Source organism: Papilio xuthus, unplaced genomic scaffold (assembly GCF_000836235.2).
Source record: "Papilio xuthus unplaced genomic scaffold, Pxut_1.1 DF828177.1, whole genome shotgun sequence".
Lineage (NCBI taxonomy): Eukaryota > Metazoa > Arthropoda > Insecta > Lepidoptera > Papilionidae > Papilio > Papilio xuthus.
The window spans coordinates 2,603,588-2,616,089 of NW_013530472.1; the positions used below are offsets into that span (position 1 = coordinate 2,603,588).

General features: G+C 36.0%; 2 protein-coding genes across 3 annotated transcripts in view; both read left to right on the top strand.

Annotated features, from left to right (window-relative positions):
- Positions 1 to 2,150, top strand: part of LOC106113881 (uncharacterized) — a 7,373-nt gene extending 5,223 nt beyond the window's left edge. Inside the window, exons 4-7 of the mRNA XM_013306926.1 lie at positions 43 to 234; positions 646 to 764; positions 1,190 to 1,334; positions 1,941 to 2,150. Of these exons, the coding sequence (XP_013162380.1) occupies positions 43 to 234; positions 646 to 764; positions 1,190 to 1,334; positions 1,941 to 2,112 (628 nt within the window). The 3' untranslated portion in view covers positions 2,113 to 2,150. The remainder of the gene's footprint in view (positions 1 to 42; positions 235 to 645; positions 765 to 1,189; positions 1,335 to 1,940) is intronic.
- A 1,479-nt stretch (positions 2,151 to 3,629) lies between these two features.
- Positions 3,630 to 12,502, top strand: part of PH (polyhomeotic) — a 61,273-nt gene continuing 52,400 nt past the window's right edge. Inside the window, exon 1 of one of the 2 annotated variants that reach the window (XM_013306673.1) lies at positions 3,630 to 4,335. In XM_013306673.1, coding sequence (XP_013162127.1) covers positions 4,318 to 4,335 — 18 coding nt within the window. In that variant the 5' untranslated portion in view covers positions 3,630 to 4,317. The remainder of the gene's footprint in view (positions 4,336 to 12,502) is intronic. The other variant, XM_013306675.1, reaches the window with a different exon arrangement.

The window sequence follows — 12,502 nt, forward strand, 5'->3', positions numbered from 1 at the left end:
ATCGTGTCACTGATTTAACTAATAAAAAGTAATTATGCGAAGGACCCTAGAGTTATTGTGGGACGAAGAGTCGAGGAACGATATGAAAGGTGGTAAGGAAATGGTAAAGGCTGTATTAAAATATCGGCGTATGATGCAATCTGAATCGGAAGCTATACAACAAGTTCCTATCAGAGACCCTCGGACTGAGGAGGAGAAAAAAATTGACGAAAAATTGCAAGAAATCGCTCACAGGTTTGTCTATTGTCTATTCATCAAGGCATTAAATCCATTGACAGATAATGGTCCTTAATCGGGCACTATTTACCAAAGGTCTATCTTGTGAGGACCTAGTATCCTTAAAAATTGTAAACGCACGAATGCATACTATAAATTGGGTCGTAGCCGATGTTGTCCTAGTTGTTTTATTGATAAAGAAGCTATGATCGCTTGAAATATCCCCCAGATTTCTTTTATAAGGCGGCAAACGTGCAAGTAGCTACCTGAATTTTCCGTAGTAGCGTGAGTTCAACAATCAATGCTTTTATAATTTTAAATATTGTCCGCTAATGTGCAATGACTGGTGGCATATATCTCTTATTTATTGCTAATTAAAAACACTAAGAAAACGTACTAAAGGGAAAACATAAAACATACTTTGTGTAGGATCTACTTAGACTTGAAGAATGAACTCTCTGACAACATACATAGCAGTGCTCGTCCAACAATAACAACTGAAAGTCAGAAACCTCCTCAACCACCGATATTTGCTAAGACGGGAGAAGGTAAGTTATATAATACACTGACCACGAGTCGTGAGTATCCATTGCCGACGTACTAGTACAAAAACATTTTACCATCCCACTCATTCGCTTTGAGAAAACTGTGATAATAAAATTAGTAGATACTCATACATTAAGTACGCCTAGTTTAATAAACAGAATAATATGTCTACACTCTGACAAAGAGAAGTTATAAGAAATTTTTATTTTATTCTTAGATAAACAAAGACAAGCTCTAAAAACATTCCATTCAATCATAAAGATTTTATGAAGAGCTTATAACAAGTTCATAGTTGTTTTTAAAGTAGGGCTTTAATAAGTTTTTCTTAATATATAAGTTGTGGTGAGTTTCGCGTGATTGTTTGTGAAATTTTCTTTGATTTTTTTTTAATTTGCGAGTATAAGTAAGTCAGCTTTTTAAATTGTAGTGGCATGTGAAGAATTAAAAAGAGCTTGGCAAGACAAGCAAGATGAATACGTCAGGGTGGTGGAAGAGATATCAAGACCTAGTGAAAACTTGCAGCGGTACTGGCGCAGGAGGAGAGAGGAAGCTAAAGAGGAGGAGTTTTTCAAGTATGGTTTTTTTTTCATAGTTTTAACCTTCAAGGTATAACCAATAGGCGCAGTTTTGCCACACATTGGAAGTATTTCCCTGTGACAATAACCTACAGATTATAGGGTAAGGGTTAAACGCAATGTGTGGGAGTTACAATAGGGATAGCTTTATTGATCGAATGTCATTAATTCCAACTGACTAAGATGGGTTAGGTTCGGTGATTTGTATAAGCGTACCTTAATATAATATTTAGGTTTACTATTAAACTGCGAACCAAGACATGTATAGATATTGTAGAAAAATACGCGACATAAATAAAGCAGCGTAAGGCCCAATAATCGGCTTTGTTTTTCGCGCCAACAATTTCACAGTTCTCGAGTCGATGAATAAAGTAAGACTATAAAACATAATCAATTTTTAAGTTAGACATTTTGGTTCCATTTTTCAAAATAGTTGTTGGATAGTTGTCTACTTCAGGCCACGTGTAACTATTCTTGTTTTGTGTAATTTATAGTGATAGTAGGACGCCAGAATAAGCCAAATCGCCTCCGCATAGTTATAGAGCTCAATAGTTTTCTGTCGTCTTTATTGTTATTGTACCTTACAACTTATTGTTTGTTTAGGCAACTGTTACGCGAGGAATCTATCCCTCCTTACTTCCGCAACATGCTAGGAGGTGCGGCATGGTGGGAAGTGAACAACATGGCCGGTGAGGCGGTCACCAGGGCTGGACGTAGTCGATGTGAGTGCCAGCGACCAACATCGCAAAATAAGAATAATACAAATATCTCTTAACATTCACGCAATAAAGTTTATCCATAAACAAACTAGATAGTATTATTTACGGCGATCCTTTGATAAGACTCAATGATTTAAGCGATAAATGAGTCAATAACAAATATATAAATACTGGTGACTGCAAGAAACATCGAAGACGACAAAGTATTTAATATCGGTATTTATATCTACTAATAATATTCCTTACGAAGGAATCACAAAGTAAATTTGAACAAACAGTGACTATCATTGTGAGCAAATGAAAAACCTTGTTTGTAACAGTGTTCATTTGATTGATAAGATATTACAGTATGTTTCGACTGTAGTGCCACATGTATAAATACATATTGTTGTCTCTGTTTGTCAAAGAGAATGAAAGAGATGACAATAGGTATCGATACAAGCGTCACGTCAGTGAAGTTGTAGGATAACAATATTATACATTATCGGGTCAAAAGGTTCGTTTCAATAGGTCTCAGAGTACTTATCTCTGTAAACTATAAATGTGAATCCAGGAAATAGATTATTGCTAATCGACTTTATGACAATTTAAATTAATTTCTAGATTTATTTTATTATACAAATTTCATTTAATGTTCTCCGTTTCTTTCACAACCATATTCATCTTACGCATCCACGCTTCGAATGTAACAGCTCAAATTTTATTCTTATTGGTACAACGGGCAATGATGGTAATATGTAAATATTATTTACGGTTGGCAAATAACATCTTTTTATAAATCAGGGAGTCTTGTTTGTCGTAATGAGTATGTCAAACATTGCTGCCGTAATTACTGTGATTCAGAGGGGGTGCGTTAATCCCCATACCTTGGTATAAAAAAGTCTTTTTAAATTGTATTTCCAGGTATTCCCTTTAGTTTAAAATCATTAAAGCCTTTTAGGAAATGGTCAGTAGTAGTAATTTCAGCTTCGTCATTTTGAAAAATGGTTTAAAATATAAATCAACATCAATATCGTTTTCTATTATTTTAATGCTTATATCAATTGGGGTGTAGGACTACAGATGCATAGTTCGTATCTACCTTTGAGGATTATCTGAATGCTGTATCAAAGCAAAGCTGATTTCGTTGCTCGTATAGGTACGACGTATTATAAGTATATGTAAATGTTAATTTGGCTAAAGTTACATTGGACGATGCTTTTCAGATGCGGAAAAGGACAGCAATTCCGGGATTTGTGCAGCTAGAACGGACTGCCCTATTTCAAAAGGCAAACATTCAGTTTCAGAGGGAGTGCTGCTGGAACACGGATAGGGCTCGGCTGGTCTAGGTTAACGGCCCCGGCTCCATCCGCCGGCGTCTAATAGCCTGCTGCCGATTGGTGTCTCTATACAAAGCGGTGTGGCCTCGCACACCAATTTGTGTTTGAAACGAATGACAGAACTGACTGGCGAATTCCTCTCTCGTTTTCCCCACCGCGATGCGGCCGCGTCGCCGCCTCCGCGATTGGTCCCCTACCCGACCAATGTGCGCTGCGTCGGATCTCGGCTCTCGCCCTACGCACGAAAGGGATCGCGTCACGATGCATCGCCTCCAGTCCGTCCCTGGCCCTTGCTAAGGATTGTGTTGTGGGTGTGATTTGCTTGTGTGGCCGGTTGTTTGTCAACAAAAAGCTATTGTTATTTGTGTGTGCATATTCATAATTATCGGATTCGACCGACGAGGTGTGACTGGAAGTCGAAATCTTCACGTAAGTGAATTGTTGCTAATGATACTGACATTACCCCGAGTGATAACAGATGGCGCTACTTCCATATAAGTAAAATCGTGTCATTGAACCGAGCTGGCGCGGCGCGGCGTGCCTGCGCAGCGGGGCGCGACAGTCTTTATCGGTCCATGGTCTTGTTTATTTGCACACAAATTGGCGGTTACGTGCTCAAGTGGCGTCTGATCGCTGCGACGATTGACGCCCGATTGCAGAGTCACGGTGTCGTCTCAACGAAAGTATTGGCCTTGTAAGTTGATACTACATCCGCGCGGGCATGCTATGAATGCAGGCGGCGCTTACGTAAGCCGAGCTATCACATCTCTCGCCTTGACTGAAAGTGAGCCTGGAGAACTGTTTACTAAAACAGTATCAGTAGCGGAGTGAAATACAGTTGACCTAACTATCACTGGGTTAAACTATTTCTGTGCCTAGGTACTCATACAGTTTGCCGATAAATCCGCCTTCGATGCTACACTTCGCTGAAATAATTGAATAATGAAGCAAAGTAATAAGGTACCTACTTTGTAACTATTGAGTTCTATTCAATATCTCTATTTAAATGTTCTGTTAGAATTTTATGTGTATCTAATAAAGCCATTATTTATTTATAAAATATTTATTTTGAAATTTTATGTTTGATTTTTATTTTCACTTTCTATCAAAAGAATCAGGTGTTTTCAAAATCTTATACGAATTGTATTGGTCAAAACAATGAAGATTAAGGTATAACATACAGACTGCTGAAGAATTTATTTAAGAAGATACTATACTTAACGATTAATAAAAACCAAAAAAAAATGATCCCCATAGTATGGAGTAAACAATTGTTTACATATCTAAAGTGTCCAATTATATCAAATTATACACAATTATACATCACTTGAGTTGGCACGTCTGGCACAAGAGTATTTATGTTCCCAATGTGCCAAATCAAATACCTAGTATTTTACCACAAATGATATACCAATATAAACGAAAACAATATCTTAACCTCGATATATGAATAAATGGAATTATACAAAGTAAATTGAAGCAAACATTGTATTGTATATTTAGTAACTGTCAAAACAATTGGCTTAGCTGAATTAGATCACAAAATGTCATGAAATTATTTGTACCAAATAGGTACTAAATAATACACAAGATTTAAAAGTAAAGACAAACAAGTTTTGCAAAATATATTTACACTTTCATTTTCTATAATCTTATTCAACGCGTGGGCGTCCATTGTCGAAGCAACTGTACAAAATCATTTTGTTGTTTCTGTTTTTTTCAAAGAGAACGAAAGGGACAACAATGTGTTTTTTTTTCTATTCGGCAGTGCAATCCACTGTGTGAATTATAAGCCAGCAACAAAGGAGTAATTTGGAATGGCGGGAAATCGACATACAGAATATCATACCAATAGTATTTTTTTAAGTATTCCACTATAATAAGCTAAATTTGATATAATAATAGCAATCTCAGGACTGTTATAAGTAGTCATTAACACGCCTATTTGTGTCGTGACATTTCTTTACTTTATTGATAAACTTTCATCAACGACAGTCGCAAACTTGCCGTGAGTTTCCACTGCTGAAATATCTTTACGAAAACAAAAAATGTTTTCATACGGATGTTGAAGTGGAAATCTAACGTAATACTTAAAGCACACGCGTCAACATAGATGCACTTTAATCAATTTAAAAGCACGTCATGTCTGCTCGTTACTATACAATGTACTCACACATATGCACAATACACACACACGAAGGAAAAATCTATTTACATCTGTACACACATTGTTAGACCTTCTACAAATGTTGGAATGAATTTGAATGCTTCAATTCAAGTAAGTGCATCTAAAAATTCCTACCGTGAAATCCCTCTGCCGTAACATTTAATTAAAACATATTCTTGGTGAAAACGCACCTTAAAGATATAAATAAAACATAAATTGTATTAAATTATTACGCATCAAATTGTAGTAATTGTTTCTTTTGTGAGACTTTATAATAAATTCAGTAGAAACGGCTTAACTCACATGTAACTATATAGTCTGGTGACAGCACCGACTAATTTTGTACCCATCGGGGTCCATCTTCAAGACGAATGTTTATTTTGGGTTTTTCGCGGTCGCGTCGCGTTTCGCACTGAGGGCTAGTGCGCGGTGCGCCCGGTTCGAGAGGGCGGGGAGCGCAGGGAGCGCAGTGGCCGTTGTGTGCAACGGCGACGTCGATGTCGACGAGTTCAAAATTGATGAGTCACTCAGGGGCTAAAAAGGTCCTGACGATGTCCGACACGTAATCATCACCATCATCGTTGCTTTTCTGCTTCGATCCTAGCAACACGGGTCGGAGACAGATACCAAACCTTATCTCTTTTAAAGTCTAGTCACTTAGGTGACACAAAATTCTTCCCGCGAGGCAAGAACTTTCACTCGATCAAACTAAATGAGATGTGTCGGAGGTAAGAGCGTGATCTGCGACATCTGATATGCTGATGGCCATTTTGCGCAAGCATCGAACGTGCTCTGAGAGCCCCGTATTTATGTTTTCTTGTTTTTGTCGCATCCTAGCCGTTCCTGATTATTTATTTACAAATTGTATGTTTTACAATTTGGTACATAACTTATTATATCTTCTAATTAGAAGTTCTTAGTTTTATCTCCTAGTGATTTTCAATTGTATACGATGTAATCAGTACGAACATGAAGTTCGTTTATTTACGGCCTAAGTCCATATTTTGTCAGTAACAATAAATCTCAAGAAAAATCTCTAAAAAATTTAAAAATAACAACTTATTTTTCCTTCAACGGCTATTTTTGTTGTTTACTTACTTTTTTTGCCGGGTCCATCGCTATATTTGTGCCATGACGGGGATATCTTACTGTATTCGATGCCCTTTTACAAAAGGACAGCTATAAATAATTCGGGGGAGCGAAAACGTAGGGTTCTCGTGCTATTTTACAGTTTACTAATTATATATAGATCTTTTTCATTATATTAAATGATAAAAATATCATGTTACTTAATTATTTATGCACAAGTTGCACAAAGTAATACTTCGTTCATTGAAGGCGAACGGCTTCCAAAACTTGGTTTCAACTCTCAACATATTCAAGTATATTTAACAGATTATGTAGATACTCGTATTTCTCTATAGTTACAAGCCAGTATTATTTTTGTAGTGTTTTATCACATGCATGTTAGTGTTTGCCTGTCTGCCTGCCTTTGGGTTTCCACTGTAGTGAAACTTGTATCGTTACAAATTGTTGTTACTGTCTGTTATTTTAAGAACTTCGGTGGCTCAGGGGTTAAGCACTTGACTTGCAATATGCTTGTCCGGGGTTTGAATCCCGGCATATGTTAATTTATTTTTGATTTACGGTGAAGGAAAACATCGTGATTCAACCTGCACATATCTGAGAGGAAATTCAAAGATATGTATGTATGTAGTCAACCAACGTGCACTTGGCCAGTACTTAACTAAGACCTAGACAACTCTCATATAGGGTAGGCTCCGAGGCTCTCAGTGAGGACGTATGAACTGATGATGATGATGTTTTTTCGTAAGGAATGTGAGGTAAAAAAAATGTCTTAATTCAAGTGTCACATTCAAAAGTCACAACTATGATTCTAAATGTAATATGGGTTAATTATATTGCAATGGAATCAATGTAATAAAAATAATAAAAAACTTTGTAATGTATTCACCTCTATCAGACTAGCCACGACATATCGGCGCCTCAACACTTCCAGCCGATTTGTTTCTGTAACAAACGTTCTTTGACGTGGTCGCCTGACTTACCCCTAAATATGATAAAATATGCAAGACCTTTAATTATGAGATAGTCTATATGGCGCCTAGATGGATTTTAATATAATGAAGGTAGATAAAATCTTTCTTTCTCAAACTAATATGAAAGAGTAACGATTGCTGTTTTTATATTCGCTAAAATCTTATCAGAGTACATAGTTTCTATTCATGTTCCATTTTACTTGTGCTTATAAACAACCGAAAAGCAATTCTAGAGATAATAGATTGTTAACCCTTATTGTGGCAAGATCTCTTTTCTGAAGTAAAGCTAAAAATACACAAAAGCAAAAATAAGTTTAATAAAACTAAGTTAAAAATTATTTTATCATCATCAGCTCACTATACGTCCCCACCGAGGGGTTCGGAGCCTACCCTAAGTTAAGGGTGATTAGGCCATAGTCAACCACGCTGGCCAAGTGCGGGTTGGTTGACTTCACACATATCTTTGAATTACTTTTAGATATGTTCAGGTTGCATCAAGATGTTTTCCTTCGCCGTAAGAACGTCGAATAAATGTACATATGTAAATCGGAAATCGAAAAACACATTGGTACATGGCGGGACTCGAACCCAGGACCTGCGGATTGCAAGTCAAGTGCTTGACCCCTGAGCCACCGACGCTCTTATTAATTAAATTAAAAATTATTTTATAATGTTCGTATATTTTTATTGAGTTGTATGTATGGTACTATACAAAATGAACATAAGGGTTAAAGTAGGCAAGGTTTCTCATTGGAACGTTATAAATTGCTCAAAAATATTTTATTGTATGACTACATTATTGACAACATAACGAAAAACAATCGAAAGTTCTAGACTTATACGTCAAATTCAATACAATTGATATTCTACATTTATCACGTTCTCTGAAGACAAGATATAAGAATATATTTTGATAGAGAAATGAGTGTTTTCTAGTCAATCACTAGTTGTGTTAGATACATATGTTATAGTAGAATTCCATAGTTGGAAACAACAGTCCGTGTTTTGTCAAAGAGAATGGGATGACAATAAGTAATAAATAACAAGTCTCATGACAGTGGAAATCTACGGTTAGGATTGATATGCTGCTGTTTATTCGGTGTCAATAAAACATGAGTCATGACGATATCAAACAGTTCGCAGGGCTATCGACGGCCATTTCCTTCCCTGTTTCGTTTGCTCGCAAGTGGAGCAGTCTTGATAGCGGCCCATCGACTCGTTACAATTTACTTCATCTTAAATATCACATTAGGGAATTACTTTATTGATGTTTTATTGCCTTTTATGGCCATTTTCACCAGCCATCTCTTAAATTTAGGAGTCCCTTAAACAGCGTTTAGGGGGCCACTAGTCAGAAAATAACGTTTCGGTGTTAACTAATTTCATAAAAGGGATTTAGGCAAGATTTAGAACAAAAGAGACCCTTTAACAAAGTCTCTATGGAAAACAGACAGCTATCGAAGAATAGTTCAGGGGCTGGTAGGTTGATACTGGCACGTATTTTTTTAGTAAAAATTTACTAAGCGCTGTTTTCTAAGACCAAAACCTCTGTATAAAACATATCGTCATCCCTGTCATTATCTTTGACAAAACAGAGAAACAGTATGTTTTAATCGGATATTTTGGTCTGAGAAACCCACGGTTAGCTTTATGTTCTGTTTTATCGAAAGTTCCAAATCGTATGAAATAATATAAAAAAATTTAATGTTATATTTTTTTTTAATCTGCTTTTTAGTCTACATAAACAATCTTTTTTAAAATTCTGGACTGTTGTTGACAATTCTTTTAAAAACAAAAATATGTACCAACGATCGCGACTCCGTTCTCACGGTGTTAAAAAAGATAATTAGTAGAATATATGTTCTTCCAGACTATGTTCTATATTTAAGCCAAATTTCATCGAGATACATTCTGGAGATACCTTCGAACAATCATCCATCTGAACATTCGTATTAACTAGCTGTCACCCGCGCTCCGTCCGCGTGGATATATAAAAAAAACTTAATATTAAAATTAGTGAGTTAAATAAAAAGCAGCTCTTCAAGGCATAAATTCGAAAAAAATGAATAAATAGTATCCTATATCCGTCTCCTGGCTCTAAGATACCCCCTCACCAATTTTCAGGCATATCGGTAAAGCCGTTCTTGAGTTATAAATAGTGTAACCAACACGACTTTCTTATATATATATAGATAAGAAGTAATGTTTCCCCGAAAGAATTTCACAGTAAACTTGAGCTTTTTCTTACTGTAATTAAAATAAAACAAAATATTTACTGTTTTGCTAAAGAGTCGGTAATCCGCGCTACTTTATAAACAATCGCCCAATTAATGATTAATTGTGTTTACGTCTAAAAAATGTTTTATTCTTTCAAATGTAACTGTTGTATTTAGGGTCGTTTTGTGGTTATTTAATCAGGCCCTTATTGTAGATTGTGGTAATTAGTGACTTATTTAAGTACTAAATAAACTAATATAAGACTTTGTCGTCAATGTTACTACTTAGGCATCAAACACATGAGCAGCACTTTGCTGTCGATAGAGTCAACTTCATGTGTCGACAGAGTCAACTACAACTCGAATTTACATAGGTTTAATTTTTTAATTGATACTGTTGTTTCGGGTTAGAAACGATAAGTTTTATCGGCAACAAACAATTTCATTCCAGAACTTAACGAACCGGTGACAAAAATAAAGTGAAGTTATTTCAACTCTACGCATCTTGTATGAATGTTTCCATTGGCCGTACCTTTGAGCAAATTCTTATATTTTTTACTATTAATTTATTTTTTTGGTAAAGATGAGTACTCACTCGGTATTATTGAAAGAGTTAATCCATTTCCAGTATTCTTTGCATCAATGATTTCACATGACTCTCTGATGCAAATACATACCCATTGCTTTAAAATCAATGTGTACGTTAGGTTGGTTCAGGTATCCATCAATAAACCGCACTAAAAGCCAGTAAATACTTACCTTTATTAGTTAGGTATGTGCAAAATGCGTTCGTTTTGAACTGACAAATGTGATGAGCAGTGGATATTCCAAACAGGCGTGCGAGTGCGACGTTGCCATGCCTCACAACGGGCCGCGGGCCCAGCCACGCTAGCCACAGACGTTGCCACACTGGCGACGCGCCCGAGAAATGTTTGAGTTGCAAGAGTGGCTAGATCGGAAAGTTTTGGTATAGCGATGTCCCTTTTTTACCTGCCCTCTATTGTTATACCTCGAATACTTTCGGGGTGCACGCACGATTTTAGATATCGTTTTGAATGCGTTAGATTTTGAAGCTAAAAAAGTCGAGATGGCTATCGGCGTCCCGTTACCAAATCCTCTTTGGGATATAAAAAAGGGTACAATTTTTTGTAAAAAAAGACTCAAACTAACTACATAACCCTACAACATAATACTAATTAAAAATAGTATTATGTAAACGAACAGCGAAATCTTTTCATATTAATTTTCGCAACTTTGTGATGAAACTCATTGTTATAAAACCCATGAAGTTTTGTGAACGTTTTAAGGTCCTTTCTTGATCGACATCCTTTCTTTGTTTATGATCAAGTTAGGTTAGAAACTTTATTTCAGTTTATTCTAGACTAAACGCTTTCATCCAATACACCAGAAGAGAAATTGGATGAATATAATCACAGCCAAAAATCAATAGTCTGACTATTTTGTACCTACGCATCGAGCCCTGATTTGTAATTAGTTCCCCCTAGCACCCTCTAATTGGAATGCTAAACACGTATTGCCTAAACAAGGCCCGTATCCCTACTCGTCGTACCAAATGAAGTCAACACAATGGAGATGACGAGAGAGACAGACTTATCTACGCCACATACGATATTAACCAACTCAAAATCTCGCAAAATGAATAATGTTGGCTAGATTACTTTTCGTGTAGTTATATTGTTTAAGATTTTAAGCTAACTGCCTTCTGTTCTCAGCCATTTAAAGTAAGACCCATCAAAAACACATTTCCTATAAGTTCTAAGGGATTTTTTTGAAAGGTGAGAGAACCTCTCTATTGTCTGAGAAAATTGGAGATGTAATTGTTGGTACTAAGATTTTTTAAAATAAGAAGTCGTTTTTATTTTTTACGCCGCCATTTCTCATAAAAATTAATTGAAAAGTATAACCAATAAGATTGAAGGCTCTAATAAGAAACAAAAATCAATTTGGACTAGATCACAGATTTTAAGACCTACTAAAAAGTAACTCGTAACCAGTGATTCCCTCTCATAGGCACCATACCATTATTACAGAGGGCTTTCATTTGCAAAATATTATCGAAGTTTTTAGAGAGACTGTAAGATGCGACAATATGTTTTGTAAGAGAAATGTTTCGAAAATAGAAGCCGTAATGGAAGCGTAGGTTCGATTTTTTTACTTCGCATCTTACAATATTATAAATGCGGATGTTTAAATCGATGTTTGTTGAAAGGTGTCTCCGGAGAGGCTTACCTGATCTTGATGATAGCACACATCTATAGAATATAGTCTGGAAGAACACATCGGTTACTAATTAAGATTTTTTTTAATTCCGCTCAGACGGAGTCGTGGGCGACAGCTATTATACGATAAATGTAGACCGCAACTTGTTATTTCCATGGTTAGGAACGTAAGGTTTAAACCAAGCTAATTAGCTTTGGAAGTTTGAAACAGTTCTAACAAGTTAATAACTTAGTAGTGCTGATGTAGAACTTTGTCTTTGCTGTATTACGTTGTTATGTGGTGCTAATATTCCATTTGAAGAGTTTCATGTATAGCTATTATACAATTTCAGTTTTGAATACCGCAATTTAGTGTAAATCAAAACAACTGTATTCAAATAAATCTATATATATAAAAGAAAGGCTTTACTGATATGGTTGAAAATTGGTGAGGAGGTAGCTTAA